Below are 22612 nucleotides of genomic sequence, written 5' to 3'. Positions count from 1 at the left end.
ACCCCGCAGCAGCGTCCTAACGTTTAGCCCCTCGTTCATTTTTTTCTCAATTTACCTTCCTTCTCTTCCAATTTGTTTGTCTTGTTGCGGATTCTTGTAACACATTTCTGCTGTGCAGAATATCTGGCGCCATGGGCCTTGGCGGACGCTCTTTGTCGATGAAAACTTTTGGCTGGGGCTCGGCTTAGTCCGACCTCTGGCCGTCAACTGCTCAACAAGTCTACCAAGCTTCGTCCATGTCTTCCCACTCACCCTCCCGTCCTGACTTGTCCTTGCGCTCAACAGTATCTCATAACAAGGTTCTTTTGCTTTCCGGCCTTCATCTGTCAAGAACCGCACAGGACGGTACGGGTAGACTTCCCAGCCAGTGATAAGATGTATTGCAGATGGGCACAGATCCTTTGAACGGACGAACGTTTAGCCGGCACAGGGCTGTTTAAGCCCGTTAAAGCAAGAGCAAGATAACCGAGCCGCAGTTCCGCTTGCAACTTGCATCGCCGCCCGCGAGATCTCACACACATCCGTTCCCGATCCCAGCATCAACAAGCAAGACACGCATGATCAGGCGATAAAAAGGGCTGTGGCGCACCGGGCGAATGGCGAGAGGCAGCAAGGCGAATGGCAATAGCTCCCTCTGTGAACACCTACACCTAGCATTAGGCCCAGAGGCTGTTATGCGCATAGCACCTAAGACGTGCATTCCAGCTGCTGCAATGAACGCATGGAGGGCTGCGGCCAGAGGAACTGGTTTCTGTTGCTGCGTGTGCACGTCCTCTCTGGTTGTGAGAGGTTGCACTGTCAGATGGACGCCACAGGCAGGCACGTCGCCGGGGCATCACTGCATCAGCAGCCCCCGTCTGACCCCGGACGACCTTCTCCCGGCAGGCAAACGAAGCTGGAAGGGCAGGGTTTTTGTCGCCGACCTCCCCGACCACAACCATGAGGCCACGGGTCTTGGCCGCAGGGTTCAGATCGATGACGATCACAACGTTCTCTAGTTTCTCGTTCTTGTTCCCGTATTGCAAAACCCCTGCCTCTCCATCGGAGTCGCAGGCCCTGGCTGAGATGCCGCCTGCTACTCTTGTGGGGCAGAAAACGGCGGTGACGATGAGCGTTGCGACTGTTTACTGCAGCGACGGAGCGTCGAGGCATTTTTTGCTACTCGCGACGGAGCTGAGTAGATAAAAAAAACTGCTGGCGGTGAAGCAAATCGGAAGTTGGAATTGTGAAGCTCAATAGGAGATTTTTTTTTTTTTTTGCGTGGTGTTATGGATGAAATCGAGGTCTGTGTTGCGGCGTTGCATCACTGCGGGTGGAGCGACTTGCGAGAGTCGGGACCCAGAAGTTGTAACGAAAGGGCAAGTCGGTGATTGAGGTTAAAACCAGACGTTGAGCATCTTTGTTGGCAACGAAACAATGTGGACGCCCAACGAAACAATGCGGACGCCGAAATGAATTTCGCAAAAACGGTCCGGTTGTAAGCAGCATTTTGGAACGTCCCAATGGAGAGCAAGTCGAGGGTAAAACCCTGATCTCCAGCTTTCTCATCGATGAGCTCTCAAATGGTATCGGGGAAGCCTCTCACGGCAAGTTCCTCTCCTCTCCGTCACATCCAGGCAGCAAAAAAGAAGACAAAAAAAATCTTGCGCAGCTTGCGGACGCAGGACCCTCGATCGGGAAGGCGCCCAAGCCATGACGGGCAGAATGATGAAGCCACCAATACCACAAGCGCAGGTTTGAGGAAGGCGAAACCGCCAGCAGCCACCTACCCAGCGTGTTTAGGCAGCTGCGGAGCAGATGCAGGTCAGTGTCTGTGCTGTGTTTTCCTCTTGTCAGTTGAGGGGAATGTAGGTGATAGCTTCTGTCTTTGAGCACCGCTTGAACCCGAGAGAAACCGATGGGATGTGAAGCCCGAGACATGACCTATCATCAAGACCACACTCAAAGAGGTCGCTTTGCGCATGAGATGGCTGGACTTGATGTCCTCAAGGAGTCTAGTCTCTCTCACACTCACAATACCTGTCTTAAAACGTTTTTGTAAGCTGCACTGTTTGCTCTGGAGAGACAATGATCTTGTCCCAGAGACCTCTGGCAACGAACCCAAGCACAGATAGCCCAGCAGCGACGTGAGAGATCATCACCTTGAACAATTGTGCGCGAGTTCTTACTCAAACTTAGGCATGTCGTACATATCATCCGGGTCTGCCACTTGTTAGCCTCGCTGGAATGACCCTTATCTTCCTCTTTCTCTAAACTCACCTTTCCCATGCTCCCTAATAAACCCCCTCACGCTCTGCTCCTTTCTCTCAATCTGGTTTAACACCCTACCCCCCTCCCCCTCCCCTAAAACACCCCCCTCAACCCCCCTCTTGATCGCCCACTTGACCACATCAAACCGACTGACCCCATTCACAACCATCATCTCAAACGGAGTCGTGGTGCTCCCTTCTTCTCTATACCCTCTCACCCACATCCTGCCCACACCCTCCCTTCGTCCAAAGAGTAGAGCTTGCAGGTCGCTTACATAGCCGTGGTAGTTAAAAAGCACTGGCTTGTCTGCCGTGAATAGCTCTTCAAATTCCCCTAGCGTCAGGGAATGGGAATGGGAGCCCTCCGCGCTCAGTCGCATGAGGTCAACAACGTTGACCACGCGGATCCGGAGGTGGGGAACAAGGGTATGGAGGAGGGAGGCTGCAGCGATAACTTCGAAGGTGAGTTCTGTGCCGATTCCGACTAGGACGATATTGGGGACCACGTCACCGGGGGAGGAGGCGAAGTAGAAGATACCTGCACCTCGGGAGCAATGGAGAGATGCTTCCTCTGGGGAGAGGTAGGTTGGAGCAGGATGTTTGCTGCCGATGAGGAGGTTGACGAGGTTGTTCGACTCCAGGCAGTGATGTAATGTGTAGAGGAAGGTGTTGGCGTCAGGGGGGAAGTAGACCTAGATGGTCAGCTTTGTTTCACATACAAACCAAGCTGTCCAAAGAGGAACTCACTCTTGCAAATTCGGCCTTCATGCTCAACACAGTCCCCACAAACCCCGGATTTTGATGCGAAAACCCATTATGTTCCTGCCTCGTCCACGTACTTGTCTCGATATAATTTAGACTATGCAAATCCCCTCTCCACCTGGTCCTTCTGCTCCCTCCTCCTCCTTGTTTCGCAATCTTAACAAACTTCCCATACTGCACCACCATCGTGCTCACAATTCCTAGGAACGCCTCATAACTGGGGAATATCCCTGTCCTACCTGTTAGTGTGTAGCCTTCCATAAACCCCTGGCAGAGGTGTTCCGATAGGACTTCAATCACGCGACCGTCTTTGGCAAAAGAGTGCTCGTCCCATTGAAAATTGCGTCCTGTGTGGGTGAGGATTGAGCTGAGCTTATTGCTTTCGAGCTCATCTGGGCTGAAAAGGCGAATCGTGTGCGGGTTGGCTTGGAAGACTGCATCGAGGTAATTACCCACGGCTTTCATGGAACTGGCATCTGCTCCCTTGGGAAAGGAGAATGGGTGCCAAGGGACTTCGTTAAGCGGGGTGTATGACTCGTGTGTGAGTCTGAGCCGTCCGAGTCTTTTGGTCTCATTCTGAGGGAGGATGTGCGCCACAATGGGGACTGGATGGCCTTCAGGGTCGAGAAGCTCGTGAATGCGGTAACTTGAAAGCCATTCTTGAAGAGCGGTAAGATGGGCTTTATCAGAGTTGGCTTTGGGGAGGGGGACTTGGTGCGAAGTAAAGGAACCTTCAAGGATTTTCCCGTCGATTTCTTTAGGGCCGGTCCAACCCTAAACAGAGTAAGCCGCTGAAGGCGGGACTGTGGGAGTGCCGAGCACGAACCTTCGGCGTCTTCAACACAATCATCGGCCATCTAGGCTTCAAAATTGGCTTCTCCTCCCTCGCAGCCTGCTGGATGGTGTGGATCTCTGCCAGCGCCCATTCCAGTGCACTGTACAGCTGCTCGTCAATATGCTCCAGATCGTCAACGATGCACACCAGCCATCCGTACCCGCTGAACAGTGCTACCAACTCCTTGTCATCCATCGTCCCGAAAATCGTCCTCTCGCTGATCTTGAACCCATTCACGTGCAGAATCGGGAGAACAGCACCTGACTCCCTGGGATCGATGAATTTGTGTGCATGCCACGCCCTGGTTTGACGTCAACAACAAAGTTTTCTTGCAAGAGTTGGGCCGTAAGAAAGAGACGTACGCCGCCGTCGCCCCCGTCTCAGCCTCCCCATCCCCAACAACACACGCAACAATGACATCCGGCTTATCCATCACCGCCCCAAATGACACTGCTAACGCGTAGCCTAGCTCTCCGCCCTCGTGTATTGCGCCCGGTGTTTCCGCGTTAATGTGACTGTCCCAACATCAGCCAACCTTTCCAACGCTATTCCGGGTAACATCAGGTAACATTTCTCTCCACCCTCTCATGCTGTACTAGAAGAGGAAGGGGATACATACCTAGGAAACCCTCCTGGCACGGCGAATCTCGCAATTAGTCTCCCAAGCCCCTCCCTGTTAACACCATACTCCCCTGGATAGAAATTCTCTAACGACCTTTCAAGCCAAAGACATGCTAGAGCAGCGGGTGCGCCATGACCCGGGCCAATGACATAGATCATGTCAAGATCGTGGTTGCGGATGAGGAGGGAGAGATGGGCGTGGAGGAGGATTAAGCCGGGACAGGTGCCCCAGTGACCTGCGGGAGATTAATAAGCACATTCAGGAAAGCCAAAAGAGGGTGAAGCAATTACCTAGGAGACGAGGTTTGATATCTTCGAATCGAAGAGGTCTTTCGAGGAGGGTGTTATCGCGGAGGAAGATCATTGCTTCATATTGCAACGCACAGTGGGATGTCAGTAAGTTGTAAGGAGTTAAATGAGAACGAGAAAATAGGAAAAGGAGGGAAGCTGACCAGCGGCAATGTACCATGCTGCCCGTTGAAAATGATGAAGGGATTCCTGATCATCTGGAGGGAGAGGGCAAGGTTTCGGCTGAACAAGGAGGGAGTTGATGCTGTCTGGGAGGTTCGAGGGTAGAGTCGGGGGATTCGGAATGGGAGCTTGCTGGCCAGGCATGTTAAAGTTTATTAAGATATTTTGGATGAGGTGAAAATGGTGCTAGTGTATCCAGATCTTTATGAACATTTCCAGCAACTGAGCCGCATATTGCATGGATTGAGGTTCGTGGAGATCCCGGGTGTTAGCACTTGGGAAGTCAAACACTGACGTCATTCATCGTAAGGGTCAACCACCCTTCCAACACATCTAGAACTGTATATATCCTGAAGAGTGACGAACAGCAGGTGAATGGATGACTGTTATCCTATAATAATCCCATCAATTGCGAGTTGGTTTGTTGGCAACGCTTTTTTTTGGTGTGTGGGGGGGGGAAGGGGACTTTACTCTTTAATACTTCCGTTGATCTCTCATATATCATCGAGACTGAAATGCCTTAGTTATCTCGAGGGTACTTAGTGTCAGATGTAAACAGAATTATAAACAGAATTATAGGAGAAATGAGTCATCGACTGTGACAGATTTCTTCTTGTGTTAATCTTCATGTCGCATACCGAGTCCGGAATTTACGCCTAAAGTCATTTATTTGAACCCAGCGTGCTACTTCGATCACTCTTCGCAACCGGAGAAGTTTGATCCGGCCATCCTACACTTCTCCGTAACTTTCTAAGCAGGAGAAAAGCTTGGACCTGCAATCTTTGGACTTCAGCCTAATGCGGACTCCTTGAACAAAAAGTCTGAGGATTCAAACTGCCTTGCCCCGTCTGGTATCTGGTTATTGTTGGCACTCTCTGTTGGGTCCAACCATTATACGGGGACTGACTTCTCTACGTTCAATTTGGAGATTGCCTCACTTCGTTAGTAGGGTCTTGCAAACCATGTCTGCCTTGTATCTTGACGCATTTGTTCTTGTTGATGGTAATGGTTCCTGTTGATTCTACGTATCTTGCAGCTTGTGACTTTATCCCCTCCCTCTTTGATACTGCTTGCTATCAGCGCCCCGCATGTACGTCTTCCTACCAACATCGAATCTATCACCAACGAGCAAATATGAGGCCCCTTTCCTGTGCATGTGGAGTAAATATACGGTGTAGGGCTGAATGCTTGAAACAGTCAAGAATGCCGAGAGAGAGCCCAAGACTAAAGTATGCCTTGGCTGTGCCGCAAGAGGATGCTACATAATTAATCCCGCACTTAGCTGCATCTGAGCGCTTCCATGGAACTTGGTGCTGCATATTAAGTGCAAACTACGGATCAGAATCAAAGCCAATCAGGATAAAAACTGGCTAGTTGTTGCGGACTTGAACTTGACTGCGAGATGAACGCCCTCTTGCTAAGGTATCTTGGTTCTTTAACACACATACGAGAGGTGAAGCTGGACATGCGTTCAGGTGAACATTTGCCGAAAATGCTGGGCAGTCAGGCTTTGATATTTTATTGGTCTTAACACGAGGTCCTGAATGGCTTGAAGTGCTATTTTGTATGTTAATCTCACCGGTTTGTGGCTATGAGATGAGATGACGACGATCAGGAAGTTGGGTCTACGGCTCGGTTGAACTTGAGACTCAAATGACACATTTCTTCAACGTCTTTCCATGCCGACCGGATGTTGCAGAAGGAAATTGGATGTTCTGGGCAGCTTTCGTGTAAAATGGTCGGGGAATGGGAGTTAGCCTTACTGCATTTAGTAGCCGAAACGTTACCTTGACTCTTGGAGTTACGAATGGGCGAATGGGAACCTTACACGTCCTACCTACCTAGAGATGACGTTGGTCGGGCAGTGACGGCACTTGACGGACTCTGCGCCTTGGTGTAACTTAGCGAGGTTGTTCTTGTGTTCTTCAACGATTCTTTGCTTTCTCTCCCCGCCTGCCTTGGAGAATTCTGGAATTTTGACATTTCAGTGTAACTAACATAACACGGGATCTCATGTCTCAGGGTGAGGATTGGAATGATGGTTGCACCCACGTTCCTCTAGCCCGCTGGCTGCCTCCGGTTTAATCTCCCGAAGATTACCCAAGCCAGATATAACATTGCCATCTCCAGTATTTCCCACCGCTCCCCCTACCGGCGTAAGCCAGTCACGTTGACTCTAGGGGCTGCGGGTACAAATTAACCTTATTTTACACCCTGCATTAATGAAAGGCACACAACTGTTCCTGGAACACTTTAAGCTCGGAGGCGGTTTGCAAGGCGTAACTAACTCCTGACATGAGGGCTCATGAGAGGTGATCGCAATGGGCAGAGGTAGGCATGAGGCTGAAACTCTGGATTTCAGCCGTATGAGGATGAGAACGCGGCTAGCGAAGGAGGCTTGACATGCTACGACTCGGTCAGGTGTCCTCCTCACTGCCCGCAGCAGCGATGGAATGGCAGATTTGTTCTCTTGAAAGATCAAGACGATTAGGCCGCAACGGCAGCGCGAGGGCGGTGAATCAGATGCTTGAAAAACAGGTCCAATTGGACCGGATGAATCGACCAAAAGTACGCACTACCAGAGGGCACTGATGCAACCCAGCGGTAAGCCTCCAACGGAAAATTTTGCTGCCGCAACGATGGGCAAACAAGGCGGGAACGGGCGAACATGCGGTTTTAAGGTTGACTGGCACGATGTCATAGATGCAAATTTGGGCACGCAACTCTGCAAAGACCCGTAGTTTGTCCATTGACCATCCAGTCGCTGAGGGGGCGGTGAGGTAGAACCACATGTCAGAGAGCGCGGCGAGAAGCGGACATGGTTGCGTCAGGACGGAGAGAAAACTCCAGAGACCTGGACAACATTGCCCCAATGGGTGCTACTTTGCGTGTTGTTGTACAGGTACCTTGCGCTGCTGTTAGGGTTTCAAACTCAAGTCACACAAGTACCTTACAGCAGCCTTGTGGACCTGTGGTGCAGCAGGCACTGACTGCCAAGCAAGGGATCCACAGCCAGATCTGTATGCCAGCCGGAGTTTTGATCGGGAAACGTTCTTCGCCCAGCCACAACCTCCGGCGTGTTCACAACTCCTTTGTTCTGTTGGCAACCAACTAGGAGATGTCCTTTTGTGGCCCAGGTCACACACTTCCCATGGGCAAAAAATTGCATCCTTAATGAGACAGGATGATGGAGGCAAAGCACCTCTTTATGTTGGTCTGTGGGAGAGCAAACCGAGTGTCAGAATTGCCGCGAGATAGGACCTGTGCGATTCTCAGTAGCGTTCCGTCCGCAAGAAACTGATCGTTTTTGGTTCATGCGACCCTCCTCACCAAACACCAGGGATAGTTCCGTGGTCCCTCATACCTGTTGTTAGAGAGTAACATCCGACATGAGAGGAATTCCAGAATGATTTTGACGGGGCTTTAAGTAATGAAACCATGTGTGCTGAGGAAGCTGAAGTTCACCGCTGAAACAGAAGCATTGGTTCGGAGCTAGCGCTGCACAGGCCAATGTGTCGGCGACAAGTGTAGATCACAAGACGATGGGATATTTCTTGTCAATACCCACAAAGATTACATTGGCCAACTTGCCGCCAAATCAAGACTTGCCTCACTGTCGAACCGCGAGCGGGAGCCAACGAAGGCAGCGCCACGCTCACCCTTTACTTATGACCCAAAATAAACCCATTAGTTGCATTGCAGCCAAGCGCTGGGGGCCAGTAGAGTAGCGTGCTGGGGCACGACCGGGGACTATTACATACATACCAGTTTTGTCCACCTGGTTGGAACCGAGGAGATGGCTTTGTTCCACTCTTTTCAATTTGATCCTTTCACTTGCTCGTGAGTAGGCGTTTTTCTACTCTCTGAGGCATCCTCTCCACTGATCGTCATATACCATCGATGCATTGCCACAAGTTGTAAACATACTTAAGAGTCTCACCGAAGTCGTTTTGACCATTGGACCACTCACTACACCTGTCCTCACCGAAGACCCCTTTCCTTACGTTGAGTTCCTGACTCTGCGGCTCGATTGAGCAATTGAGAACGTACCGATGCCATCAGGCTCTGAGGTAGGTTCCAAATTGCCACATACGTCAGGTTCCACTATTGCGTCCATAGCAACTTCCCCAGACGCGACTCCGCACCCCACACATTCCCCAACCTCCTCTTCAATTCCAAATTCCCTGCTTCAAAAATTGTAACTTTGTTGCCCAGGAGCAATAAGCTAACAGCTAACAGGCTTTAACCTCCCTGACCACAGCGCAACCGCAGTCCAACAATGCGTCTGAGAGGATACATGCCAGCGCTCACCCTCATGGGCCGAGCTTTAGGCTCAATCCAGATGACGCCTTAACGCCCGACCAAACCAACGAGGACATGTTTTATAACGAAGACGACAGATTTGCTTTTAGTCCAGGTCAATTGGCCAAGCTCCTCAACCCTAAAAGTCTTGATGCTTTTTATGCCCTCGGCGGTCTGCGAGGTCTAGAAAAAGGCCTACGGACAAATCGCCACACTGGTCTCAGCGTTGACGAGACCGATCTCGAGGGGAGAATTGCGTTTGAGGACGTCGCTCCTCCCAAAGTTCCTAAGTATGGCGCGTATGGCAACAGTTTACCACCGCCAAAGGATAGGCTCGTTGGTAAACATGCATCCCCAGCGCCGACATACCCTGCTGGCAGCCAATACGCCGACAGGAAACGGGTCTTTGGCATCAACAAATTACCCGAGAAGAAGAGCAGAAGCTTATTGGAACTGGCATGGATAACGTATAACGACAAAATCTTAATCCTATTAACCATCGCAGCCGTGGTGTCCTTGGCATTGGGTCTCTACCAGACCTTTGGAGTTAAGCACGAAGATGGCGGCGCTAAGGTGGAATGGGTCGAGGGCGTGGCCGTCATAGCGGCCATTCTCATCGTAGTTATCGCAGGCACGCTTAATGACTGGCAGATGGAGCGCTCGTTCAACAAGCTGAACAAGACGCGCGGCGAGCGTAACGTCAAGGTTATTCGCGACGGAAAATCGGTCGAGATCTCGGTCTACGATGTCATGGTTGGCGATGTGATGCACCTGTTCCAGGGTGATATCGTTCCCGCGGACGGTATCTTCATCGACGGTCATGGCGTCAAGTGCGACGAGTCTTCAGCTACTGGCGAGAGTGACCTGCTGAAGAAAGTTCCAGCTGATGAGGTTTTCGAGGTTCTGGAGAGGATTGCCAAGGGTGAACCGGCGCCGGAAAGTATTGAGAAGCTGGATCCGTTCATCATCTCGGGCAGTCAGGTTAATGAGGGTACTGGCACGTTCCTGGTGACTGCGGTTGGCGTCAACTCGAGTTACGGTCGCATCATGATGTCGATGCAGACTGAGCAGGAAGACACGCCGCTGCAAAAGAAACTGAACGTGCTGGCTGACTGGATCGCCAGGTTCGGTGGTACTGCCGCACTGATTCTGTTCTTCGTTCTACTTATCAAGTTCTGCGCGGAGCTTCCCGGTCACAAGGGTACGCCGGCGGAGAAGGGCCAGGACTTTTTGAAGCTGTTTATTACCGCTGTCACGGTTGTTGTGGTCGCCGTCCCGGAGGGTTTGCCTCTGGCTGTCACCCTTGCCCTGGCCTTCGCGACAACAAGGATGATGAAGGATAACAATTTGGTTCGCGTTCTGCGCGCCTGCGAGACCATGGGTAACGCTACGACCGTCTGTTCCGACAAGACGGGCACGCTCACGCAAAACAAGATGACCGTTGTGGCCATGACACTCGGCAGGATGATGAGCTTTGGCGGTACTGACCCCCCTCTCGACGACGATACCAAGGAGAAGTCTGCTCCGGTCCCGATCACGATCCCCAACCTCCCGAGCGCTGAATTCATGAAGCGGCTAAGCACCCCGGTCAAGAAGTTCCTGATCCAGTCTAATGCTGTCAACTCGACTGCTTTTGAGGGCGATGGTGATGATGGCGAGAAGACGTTTATTGGGTCCAAGACCGAGGTCGCCCTGCTCACCCTGTGCCGTGATCACCTCGGTGCTGGTCCTGTTGCAGAGGAGCGCGCCAATGCCAATGTTGTACAGGTTATTCCGTTCGACTCGGCCGTCAAGTACATGGCGACGGTCGTCAAGCTCCCGAACGGTACTTACCGCGCCTATGTTAAAGGTGCCTCGGAAATTCTTCTTTCCAAATGCTCTCGCGTCGTTGAAGACTCCAGTGGTGATGAGTTTGCCACGGCCGAGATGACCCCCTCAATCCGGAGCGAGCTCGAGCAGACAATCACCTCCTACGCCGGCCAGACCCTGCGCACCATCGGCTCCTCCTACCGCGACTTCACTTCCTGGCCTCCCCGTGAGCTGGAGGGTGTCGAGGAGATCAATGCGGCAGCGTTCGACAAGATTCACAAGGACATGACACTGGTCGCGATCTACGGCATTAAGGATCCTCTGCGCCCCCAGGTCATTGAGGCAATTCAGGATTGCAGGCGTGCTGGTGTCAAGGTACGCATGGTTACTGGCGATAACATTTTGACTGCTCGCGCGATTGCCAAGGAGTGTGGTATCCTTTCCAAGGATGGTATTGCTATGGAGGGCCCTAAATTCCGCCGCTTGCCAGAGTCAGAGCTGCGAGACATTGTACCGAAGCTGGAGGTGCTAGCCAGGTCGAGCCCTGAGGACAAGAGAATTTTGGTTCGGACGCTGAAGGATCTGGGCGAGACTGTTGCTGTTACTGGCGACGGTACCAACGATGCACCTGCGTTGAAGATGGCTGATATTGGTTTCGCTATGGGTATTGCGGGTACCGAGGTCGCCAAGGAGGCTGCGGCGATTATCTTGATGGATGATAATTTTGCATCCATCGTCAAGGGTATTGCTTGGGGTCGTGCGGTCAACGATGCTGTGAAGAAGTTCCTTCAGGTAAGAAATGGCCCTCATTTTTGGGCTTGATAGAGAGATGTGCTAACTTGGACAGTTTCAACTCACCGTCAACGTCACGGCTGTCGTCCTAACCTTCGTTTCATCTGTCGCCAGTGCTAGGGAAGAGTCCGTTCTCAAGGCCGTCCAGCTCCTTTGGGTCAACCTGATCATGGACACGCTTGCAGCCCTCGCTCTCGCAACCGACCCTCCCTCAAAATCCATCCTCGACCGTAAGCCCGACAAAAAGTCCGATTCCCTCATCACGACTGGCATGGCCAAGATGATCATCGGCCAAGCCATCTGCCAGCTAGCCATCACCCTTGTCCTCAACTTCGCCGGTGCCAAGCTTCTCGGCTACGACACCTCGATCAAGCACGAAGCAACCCGTCTCAACACTCTCATATTCAATACCTTTGTCTGGCTCCAGATCTTCAACGAACTCAACAACCGCCGTCTCGATAGCAATCCCAACATCTTCGAGGGCATAACCCGCAATATGTGGTTCATTTGCATCAACCTGATCATGATCGGCGGCCAAATCCTCATCATCTTTGTCGGTGGCCGCGCCTTCCAGATTGTCCGGCTTAATGGTAAGGAATGGGGCCTTTCCGTCGGCCTGGGAGCCATCTCCCTGCCCTGGGGTGCACTCATCCGTCTGTTCCCCGATGAATGGGCGCGCAAGCTTGTGCCCCCCATGCCGGCTTTCATCAAGAAGTGGCAGGAGAAGCGCCAGGAGAAGAAGCTCCTCAAGCTTAAGCAGCGTGCGGTTACTGATCTCGAGGCTGGCGCTACTGCTACCACTGCTACGTCGACAGACCATGAGCGCGAGAAGCCTGAACCTATCGCCCCGGTTGCCTACACCGGTACCGGCGCAGGCTCACGACCAGTTCTCCGCTCAAGCGGGACGTTCCAGTCCCTGCCAGAAGAGTATCTGAGACCGCAGCGGTCGCTGACTGTGTCACTTATCCGTGGCAAGAGAGCTGAAACACATATCTCGGACCATTTGCGTGGGCGTAGGAGTTTCAGACGGTATGTGAGGGATCAGAGGGATCGAGTTAGGGAATGGAGACGGCCCTGGAGTGGGAAGTCGAGAAAAGAAGAGGTGGTAAAAATATAAGTAAGCATGGATTTGGAGGGAAACAGTTTTCCTGTAGGAACGTTTGACTCGTCGATCATTATTTACGTTAACGCTTTCTTGTAGTTTTGACTTAAGGAGGGATGGACGTTTAAACGATAATACATGATAAAGTTCTCTTTAGTCTAATGCAGATTGTGTTTGGACATGCTTGGGTGTTTTGATGAGAATGCAGTGGTGCCCATGAAGTCAATGCTGGGCCTCAACAAACAGGCATAGAGGAATGTATAGAAATGAGCGAACTGTGTTATAAATAATCCAGGAAAGAGGTCTAGATGGTAGGCTTCATGTACGGTTGGAGACGAGAGGAGAGGAGTTGTCAGGTGACCTGGAACGGGACAACCTTGACGACCAGTTTGACAGGGGAGAGGCCCAGTGTTGGGACAATATCTCAACTGTGATTTTACACCGTATTGTTGTTGAAAACATTCACCGTCATCCCAAGAGAGTGAAAATCCGAGGATTGCCACTTGGCACGAAGCTCGAACTCTCTGGGATCGGCCATGACATCCTTCTCGTGCCTTCGCTGATGACACTAAACTTAGGTCGGTCGCGTGAGATTGTAGGGTTGCGCAACGAGCAGATGATCTGTATAGAGTTTGAATATGAAGCCTAACAAACATTAGAGAGTAAGGAAATGCACTGCATTAGCTTTGGCCATGCCACTGGAGTGGGCCATTGGGGCCGCTGGTTGTCAAATATGGGTCCCGGTCTTTGGGACGTATGCCTGGCGTTGAGGTGAGGTGCCAGGATTCCCGCCGGCGCTGACACCGCCGAGGGCCAAGCCATGCCATCCAGGCACGCTTGTTGTGTGGCCGAGACGTCCCTTCAACTTTTATGTACTTTAGGGAAATGCAGAGCATCGGTCAAGTTATGGTGAAACCCTTAATTCGCAGCTAATGAGCTGCCTTAAAGGATCTCAGATCAAGGGGTTAGGTCAGGTACGATGGAATCATCAACATGACAAATTATTCATGGGCTTTTCCGAGAAACTTTGAAGTAAGTTGAGGTGAAACAAGCCACAGCATGTTGGTACGTGGTGGAGAAATGAACCGAGGTTACACAGTTGCTAGTGTAGGCTTTTTTTCCCTTGGGGCTTATGCATAATCTAGGCGAGGGTGCCACCAACGAAGATACACGAGTCGGAGCCCGTTGGTTAGAGAAAGTTCTTTTGCTTCATAACTCCATGCCCTAGGCCTTTGGTTTATGAATCCAATGTCCAACCTTTATGCTGACGGTTTAGAAACAGTGGGAGCAGGAAATCGATTGACAGAAAAGGAAGGTACAGAAGGGCAAAGTGCCAACAGCTGCATTCCGTCTCGTAGCCTTTACGCTGAGATGCAACAAGTCACATAAGACAAAGCAAACATGTCAATATGCAACTTGTGTGAAAGGACCGAGGTGAGGTTGATCGGAGGACAAATGTGCCATTGCCTGCCCGTTTAAGTGCAAGCAAACAAAGCTGTTGGCAGCTGTCGGTCAAGACAATGAACTTTTAGTTCAATTGCAATAGTTATGATTAAGATATTGTCTCAAACCCTTCTCAGTCCACCAAATGCGTGATTTCTCTCGTTATTGTTGGTTAGCATTACACATTTCTGAATTTGAAACGTCATGGGATCCCTCACGGTTTGTCATCTCAGACATTTATCAAACCATAGGGTCCAGTTCTCAGATTCCAGCAACACTCAGAAACTGCATATGTGCCAGGTCGTCTGTCTCCGATATTCCATGTTGCTTTTCGAATTGCGAGGTACCAGATATGAACCTATGTCTTGGATATGACTTTTCTCACCCTAATGGTTATATGTCCGCCTAAGCTCGAGAAAGATACTCAAAAAAAGGAGTATTGGCGCTTGTACTATCACTTTCGATCGTGCACTCCAGATAACCCGAAACGTAACTGTCCTCCAATAAAATTATAAATGCGTCGCTTTACATACCAATACATTGCCGGGATCATTTTCATGACTTTATCGGAATGAAAACCGGTGACTGCCGGGACTTTTTCTTCACTGTAGTCCCTGTTCAAGAGTTGAACAATGCATGACGATTTATATCTTGGCTCACTCGGTTGGTCAGTGACTTGTATAGAGCAAAGAAGTACTTGTTCATATAAAAGGGTTGAGGAGGCATATGAAACTGCAATCGGACCACTTGGCGGTGTATCAGTGAATGACAGAGATCCTGGGGACTGAGACTCTGAGGATGATGATGGAGTTCCTTAGGTCAACAACCTGAGGACGCGAAAATCTTCCCAGAGAATCCGCTCGACGTGGAGAAGGTCAAGGTATGGTATCAGGAATAGTTCGGCGCAGCAAGACCAAGCCACATATTGCCAAACGGAATGATCAATTCCAAGGAACAGTGTTATGAACTCTACCTGAGCTGACAGCTTGGAGTATTTGTCAGCGTGATCCAATCTTTCATCTGGTTTCAAAGCCACGTCAGCAGCAAAGGTCTCCGAAATGCTCAGAGACAAGCCGAGCCTCAACACATGCCTTCTCTTGGGTGGGATAAAAAAACAATGAAAATCACGGCAAAGAGTATATGGACTTGCTCAATCCCCACGCTGAGAATCACAAAAGATGTCGTCAAAGCATTGATAAGTCGACTGTAACGGGTGACTTGGTCTGGTGCAGACAGGGATCGATAATGGTTCAAATGGATTAGATGATGGCTACTGACCATGTGGGGTGCACAGCAAAGTCAATCACTGCGTGTAATAATCTTTCTTGGTCCTCAGTGTCCTTGTGTTGGGGAGAGGAAAGCCTAAGAGAAATCCTTCATCGTGTCCAAGCAGCCCCCCCTATAAAATCCCTTTACCTTTGTGAGTACCTCGCGGTCTCCTGCAATCTTCAGGGGTTCTCCTCAGCATGGCAAGGCTATCTAACTCGTTCTTGCCACCCCCTCATGTTTTCCAGGCTCTACCAATCAGATATGCCTTTGCCCTTTTCAGCTCTTGTGTCACTGGTGTTATATGTCGACTGTCAAGGATATTTCTTCTCGTTGGACTGCTGTGTCCATGTGACATCAACACCACAATGATCGCAAACGGTACAGTCCCATCGCAGGCGGGTTTCTGTCAAAGTGGCACGATCACTCGTTCGTTCCGGGGAGCAGATATGCTGAGGGCGACCAGCTTGCGACGAAAATACCGGTCGATGTATCCCAAACCGAGAGTTTTGCGGGAGCTGGACGAGTGGAATCGAATTTTGAAAAAGAAAAGGGGTTTCGCGGTGGGAATTGATGTATCGCTGGATTGTGTACCACTCGAAGCAGTGTGCTGAGTTTGGGGGTGCGACGATTGTGGGAGCGCGAAGCCAGGAACAGTTGAGGGCGACTGTGAAGGGGTTAAGGGGTTCTAATTGAACGAGAAGGCTGTAAGAAGGATTAAGGAGATGTGGGAGGGGATTAGGGAGGATGCGCCGTTGGACAATCCGGATCTTTATCGAGCTGGTGTTCACTGGCACGACATGTCAATGTCAAACTTAGAATTTGCACCACACATTTCTTGACTGAGGAATGAATATGCTGGCGCTAATCAAATGGTGGTCTGGTGTTGTTCAACTTCACTTATCTACATTTGTTCGGCCTTTGGGAAAGGCCTGTGTCCAAATGGAAGACAGGCTGGACTGAGGGACACGTGTTGCTATCCAGGTGAATATGACATACCTCCTTTACCTACTTTTAAGGACGCTGCTCCAGTCAAATAACTGCATATCAACAAAGGTAGCCCGGGCCCTTAACGTCAAAACTCCAGATGTTTCCAAACAAAGCAGTCACCAGAGTTTACCACATCGCCATCAGGGGTTCAACTGCAAAAGATCGCACGGCCGTTCTCTTACAGACGGACCTTCAAATCTCAGATATACTAGGCGCAGCCAATAAGCCCGAGCGCATATTGATGCACAAGATGACGCACGAAATTTTCGTGATTCAGCTAAAGATATCTCTTCTAGACAGAGCTCGAGCTCAAGATAGAGAAAGCCACAACAGATCCATCAATGCCATGGTGTACCTGGAAGGAAATGTTGTTAGACCTAAAGAAGCAGGGCTATTGGGTCAAACTTGAGGAAGTCAGGTAGGGGAAGTGTAGATTCGTCCCTAAATGGCCGCCTTATCCATTCGAGTCCGATTATTACAGGGAGATGATGAATGCTTGAGGATATGGAAACAGCAGCAGGCGGGGTTAGGAGAGGAAGGCGACAGCGAATCCTGAGGTTGAGATGGCATCTCAGTTAAAGGGCATCTTGGGCTGTTGGGTGGTAGAGACGGCGGGATGATGCAGCGGTATGCTGGTTGTTAACCTTGTTGAGGACAAGTTAGTGACTAAGAATCTCATTCTATGATTGGGATTTGAATGTGATTTGCCGAAATTCACTTTGATATTGCTTTCAGTGCCACATAGTCAACACTTCTTCCAACTTTAAATTCAGTGGCATCACTTCTAGTACTTATAAAATCTAAATTTGCAAGACTTGTATTTCTAGTTGCCTAGTTTTGATTCCTTAAAATAAGAGTTCGTTGTTTTAACAAAGACAGTGTGATAAACTACGTTGAAGACAAATTTGTCATAAACCTCTAGTGTATTGCAAGTTGAGTTAATGAGAACTTTGGGATGACAGGCAGGATAGGCAGGTATACTGACGATACACTCTGGTTATGCTTCTAATCACTTACTATCGAGTCTAAAGTCCATAATTAAAACGCAAGACACCCCACAGTCACCCTATCCAACAGCTGAAGCATGAGCCTCCAACCCGCCCGATTCCCAGCAGACTCATACCCAAACTCCCGCTTATACTCCTTCACCTCCATCCTCCTTATCACTATCTCCAACACTTTCCTCGCCACCGCGATCTTCCATGCCACCCCGCACGGTCGCCACGGCATACGGCAGTTTTTGCCCATGACATCGCGCTGTACACACAACGCGTGTCCCGGCGGAGCAAACCCCTCAGGCACCGGATCGTAGCTTTCATAACATGCGGTGGACCCTGAGAAAATATATCCGTTAGAACTGACCACAAAGTGACCCAGAAAGAGCTCATCCGCATAACCCCCGGCCGTATCAATTTCACAAGTACGCACGCCCACAATCCACCAACCTCCTTACATCTACTTCCCCCTCAAAATCCTCTCCATATCTCTTCGTCGCCGATGCGATTAATCAAGGCAGATCCATCACTCCCGCTTCAAAAGCCTTGCTAAACACATCATGAAAAATCCCCAGCGTAAACCCCGCCAGCGTTTCCCCTGCTTCCCTTCCTCAAGCACCATCCTCGCCGGCACAGGCACCCACCTAACCTGATTTGCCCTATCCGGTACCTGCCCATAAAAAGAGTAAATGATGCCAGCTTGGGCAATGGCTCCCGCATCAATAAAATCAAACGCTTCTCATCGTAGCCCACAGCACCAGGGTTCGCCAGCTCAAGCACAGTTACACACAGAACTCCTTCGGCTCCCCTTCTACGTCCACATCTCGGGCTTAATCGGCATCTGGTACTCAGCCTTCTACTTCGAGCTGACCGTTAGCTTGACATTTCAGTTTATACAGTATTGGGATGCAAGAAACCGTGGAGATCGTCAACAGCCACGACGTAAGGAATCCATAGAGCAAGACTTAATCAAGGGGAAGTTGTACTATCCTCCGGCAATTGCTGACAAAGGTGGAAGTACGATTCGGACTCCGCTTCAGCAAATACGGCAAGCTGGTAATCGTTTGTTGGTCTCTGTTATGTGAGTTGAAACTCAGGAGAGCTCTCTTTATGCTATAGGATAAGAAGTTTTAATTATAGGCTTAGCTAGTATTAGAGCGTTATGGGATTGGATGTTAAAGTTGGCATGACACAACCGCATGTGTTCTGTATGCGTACTAGCTGACTTTGTAGTGTCAATTCTGAGTTTGTTCCATAACATTATTGCACATGTAGGGCGGGAATGATACACAGGATGTGTAATCTGATCGTCGTGAAAAACCTCTTAACACTTATCCTCTATCTCGGTCTCGCTAGTCAGGTACTACTACCACGTCTGAACTCAGGTAATTTGTAGATAAGATAGCACTTTGTAAATAGAACGTTATGACCGTTGCTATCACTACACGTTGTGTAATGGTTGGGTGCGCTGTTTGCTGGCACTTGACTTTCCTAGGAGTGAAGGCTATATAGCTTCTATGAGATAGAATAATCTTGAGAGAAATAAGCTGACCTATATATTTTATCTACCCTTAACAATGACCAACTGCATGATTCCCGAAGGATGTTAATAAATGTTGACTAAGATAGAGGTTGCGCAGGTCATGTGATCATGGCGGGGTCCAAGTACCCCATTTCGGCCCTCAGTGCGGAATTTGCTGACAGACCTACCTACCGAGGATCTGTATGGCTCTTGCTTGACGTCCATGTACTAGTGATGTGATGTGCCCTCCGAACCTCAAAACTAGGAATATGAGAAACAGCTGTTACTGTAATCAACATGCTGAGGGGCTTAGGATAATGAGATTATGTCGTGACAAAGTACTAGAGGATAATATTTTGCATTGGAGTAAGTGATTTAATTGGATGTTGCCCATAAGAGATCTCATCTTTCAATATAGAACCGCTGTGGCATGCAACATTTTCTTCATTGGAGATCGCTTATCATAGTTTGGGCCTCCCGAGGACTAGCTGTACTCATTTAATCAATTGCTAGCTGATCACCGGTAGATATGAGCAAGGAGAGACTTCGGAATAATCGGAGGAACGCTTAAGTATCTTCCTCACGAGTGGGGTACGTATGCTGAAGTAGAGCCAAGCTGAGTCTTCGTCTCACTATTCGGTGGACGTTACACGAAGAACCCAAGAAGAGGTCTACTGAAGAGAGCAACCATGTGATGATCATGTTTCGTCGAGAGCGTGCTTCATCAACAGGGCGATAAGTGATCTGCATTCTCCAGGAGACGTTTTCAGGTTATTTAAGACCCTCGTGGCTCTGCGGACCGATCCCCCCTCCCGAGTCAAGTTGGCAGCGTAAGGGCAGAAACATTGTTTGGGTGGATCATACTCATTATTAAGATACTTAGGGTTGTTGGAGGACATGAGGAAAGCGCGGAAGCGCAAAAACATGGGAGACTTCAAACACAAGCCCTCGTTGACTTCAAAATTCAGGGCTGCGCCTTTAAGCCAGCAATTTCTCATCGACCAGTCTAGAAACCGATTCGAAGCTAGGATGGCAGCTGAAAGAATCCACCAAGCGTTTCGGCCGGCGTGAGACTTGGCAGGGGATCGCATGAAAACGTCACATTGGGCAGGGTCCAAGATAGAGCGAAGGTGGCCTGTGCTCAAGTTGCTCGCGATCGCGAACGCGGGGCTTATCGAGAAGCGATTGGAGCGAAGAAGCGCTGTGTCATCCAATTGTCGAGCTCGCGCCCACAGTAGCACATGCAATTCGATGCTGCCGGCATAGACTATCAAGTGTGAAGAAAATTGAGGGCAGAATGACGACAGCGAAAGAAAGGAAGACACTCTTGAAAGGATTTCGCTGCTGGCGACATTCACTCTGCTGTATCGACAATGGTGCGATGCGTGTAGTGGAAGGGCAGAGATTCCATCGGACGAGCCATACCCCATCGGTGCTCGGCTGCTGCATGGCGCACGCGCCAAACGAGGCGCTAGCGTCTCGGCCACAAGGAGTCCCTGTCATGCCCCCCACTTTGGCTGCGCTCGCGCAGAAAGGCCATCTGCGATCCCCAGGGGAAAGCACAAGGTAGCAGGCCCCCAAAAGCGCCAAGCTGCCTAAAAGGCAGGAGCGCGCCATCGACGCTCTTCGAGGGACCGGTTCCTCGGGAAAGAATAGCCCGCTTTGCTGCACGAGGTTGAAGTGGGGTCTTCTCCCGCATCGACCAACCGGGAGGTCGTTTGGTATACCGACTCCACCACTTCTAGCTCGTCCGGGAATGGTGCTTGAAAGTGGAGACATGGGGCTAGCAGTGGGCTCCTCCCCTTCAAAGGTCACATCGTCTCTCGTTTCGCTTCTCTTTTCCACCACCACCTACCACCTCCTCTTCTTTTCTCCTCTCCCAACCTGCTCGCTGTCGCATTTGACGCAAGCCGTGCAACGCAACCCTACGATCGCTTCTCAGATATCTGGGCCGATACGCCGCTGTCGTTATCGACCCTGTGCCGCTCCTTTCCCTCTGTCATCGCCTTGTCATTGACCCGATCATTCCGCTCCTTTTTTTTGCCCCTCGGCGCCGACGTCACAATAGACAAAGAGCACCGCCCGAGCTCTGCAATCAACGTCGATCCCGCATTGTCTCTCCGTTCTCTTTGAAACATTTCACCCATTTTCTCGGCAAGATCGCCGACGACTGTCCGGCTCCAAGTCTCGATTTGGAAACCATAATCAACGGGATAACCCCAACAAGCTCCGACCACAGACAACAACGGAAACCTCCGTCAAAACACTCCTATCGCTCCTTATAACTTGGGGACAACGCTTCTATACACGCCAACGTGAGCTCTTTGATACCCAATCCCTGATAACCACATCAAAAATGGGCCTCAACATCATCGACCGCATCCAAGCCAAGCTGGAACTCCTGCGCCTTGAGAAGCGCTACACCCGTAGCCGCCACCGCCGCTCGACTTTTGTCTCCAATGCCATTTATGTTGACGGCGAATACATCTACCAGTCGCCCAATACGACCGGCTCGTCCTTTAGCAGCTCCAAGACCTCGAGCACAGCGGCGTCATCATACGCATCGAACAGCCTGCCCCAGAAGAAGCTGAACCGATGGTCGAGCATGCCCGGATTCGGGTCAGCTGATGTCAAGCCTGAGCCGAGGGTTGTTGGGCGGATGCCAAGCATTAATGAGGAAGCATGGAGGAAGAAGAGGGTGAGCTTTAATGGTGACGGCAGATGGTGAATTTTAAATACATCTTTGGGAGTTTTGGTTTGTTCATTGGGTGAATGGGCGGACACGAACTGCTGGATCCCGAGATCAGGGGACTCTTAAGTTCGATCTGGCGGTCTAGAAGCATCCTCTTTGTAAGAGGTTACTACCCAATGGTGTGACTGACGTGGAATGCGTTCACCGTTGGACAGTCACCACGGTAGCGTACATGCGGTACCATGCTTGTACGTGGCCGTCTGGCCATGACTGATCACTCCCGTTCTCCCATCCATTCGTGTTCTTTATTCTTTTATGACGACACAAGAGTTCTTCTGCTCATTGGCTGGCATCGGCATCAAAAAGGAGCATTTCATGACAACGGCCATGACTCGGCGGCATTGTCTTCTCTAAACGTTTTTTTGACTTTTTTGTTACTGGATACTTCGGCGCATGTTTTTTTTTTGGTATGTATGTCATGCTACCACTAGGTTATGATGGCGAGGAGGAAAGGCTGGGTTCGGTGCTACGGCAGTTAACCGTTGAGAATGGATGAGATGCTGGATTGACTCTAATGGAACGCCGTTTGTAATACCTATCACAGGGGAGGCTTGCTGCTAGGCTACTAGAAAAGCACTGGACTCTGCCAACGGATAGACGGCTGGACACGTAGATAGAAGTCAATGATGAGTCTTGTTCCGTGCGCGTCCTGCTCGGCTGGACAGTAAAAAGATGGTTTTCTGACAGCGTTGCATTATTGA

At 50.3% G+C, this 22612-nt stretch overlaps 3 protein-coding genes across 3 annotated transcripts; 2 read left to right on the top strand and 1 right to left on the bottom strand.

Moving 5' to 3' along the window:
* Positions 1–2164: 2164 nt before the first annotated feature.
* Positions 2165–4831, bottom strand: CTHT_0049850 (aldehyde-lyase-like protein; the record flags this gene model as incomplete). Its single annotated transcript, XM_006695272.1, has 7 exons — positions 2165–2202; positions 2260–2941; positions 2997–3785; positions 3838–4147; positions 4209–4361; positions 4466–4703; positions 4759–4831. 7 exons carry the CDS (start codon positions 4829–4831, stop codon positions 2165–2167), a joined length of 2283 nt encoding a protein of 760 aa, XP_006695335.1.
* A 4159-nt stretch (positions 4832–8990) lies between these two features.
* CTHT_0049840 (calcium-transporting ATPase 2-like protein) lies at positions 8991–13534 on the top strand (the record flags this gene model as incomplete). The annotated part of the gene is made up of 4 exons (XM_006695271.1): positions 8991–9008; positions 9178–11841; positions 11897–12870; positions 13522–13534. The coding sequence occupies 4 exons, from the start codon at positions 8991–8993 to the stop codon at positions 13532–13534; spliced, it is 3669 nt and encodes a 1222-aa protein (XP_006695334.1).
* A 7981-nt stretch (positions 13535–21515) lies between these two features.
* CTHT_0049830 (uncharacterized protein) lies at positions 21516–21887 on the top strand (the record flags this gene model as incomplete). Its single annotated transcript, XM_006695270.1, has 1 exon — positions 21516–21887. The coding sequence occupies one exon, from the start codon at positions 21516–21518 to the stop codon at positions 21885–21887; it is 372 nt and encodes a 123-aa protein (XP_006695333.1).
* Positions 21888–22612: the final 725 nt, after the last annotated feature.

This window comes from Thermochaetoides thermophila (assembly GCF_000221225.1).
Source record: "Thermochaetoides thermophila DSM 1495 unplaced genomic scaffold scf7180000011819, whole genome shotgun sequence".
NCBI lineage: Eukaryota > Fungi > Ascomycota > Sordariomycetes > Sordariales > Chaetomiaceae > Thermochaetoides > Thermochaetoides thermophila.
This window is presented reverse-complemented; position numbering and strand designations above follow the sequence as displayed.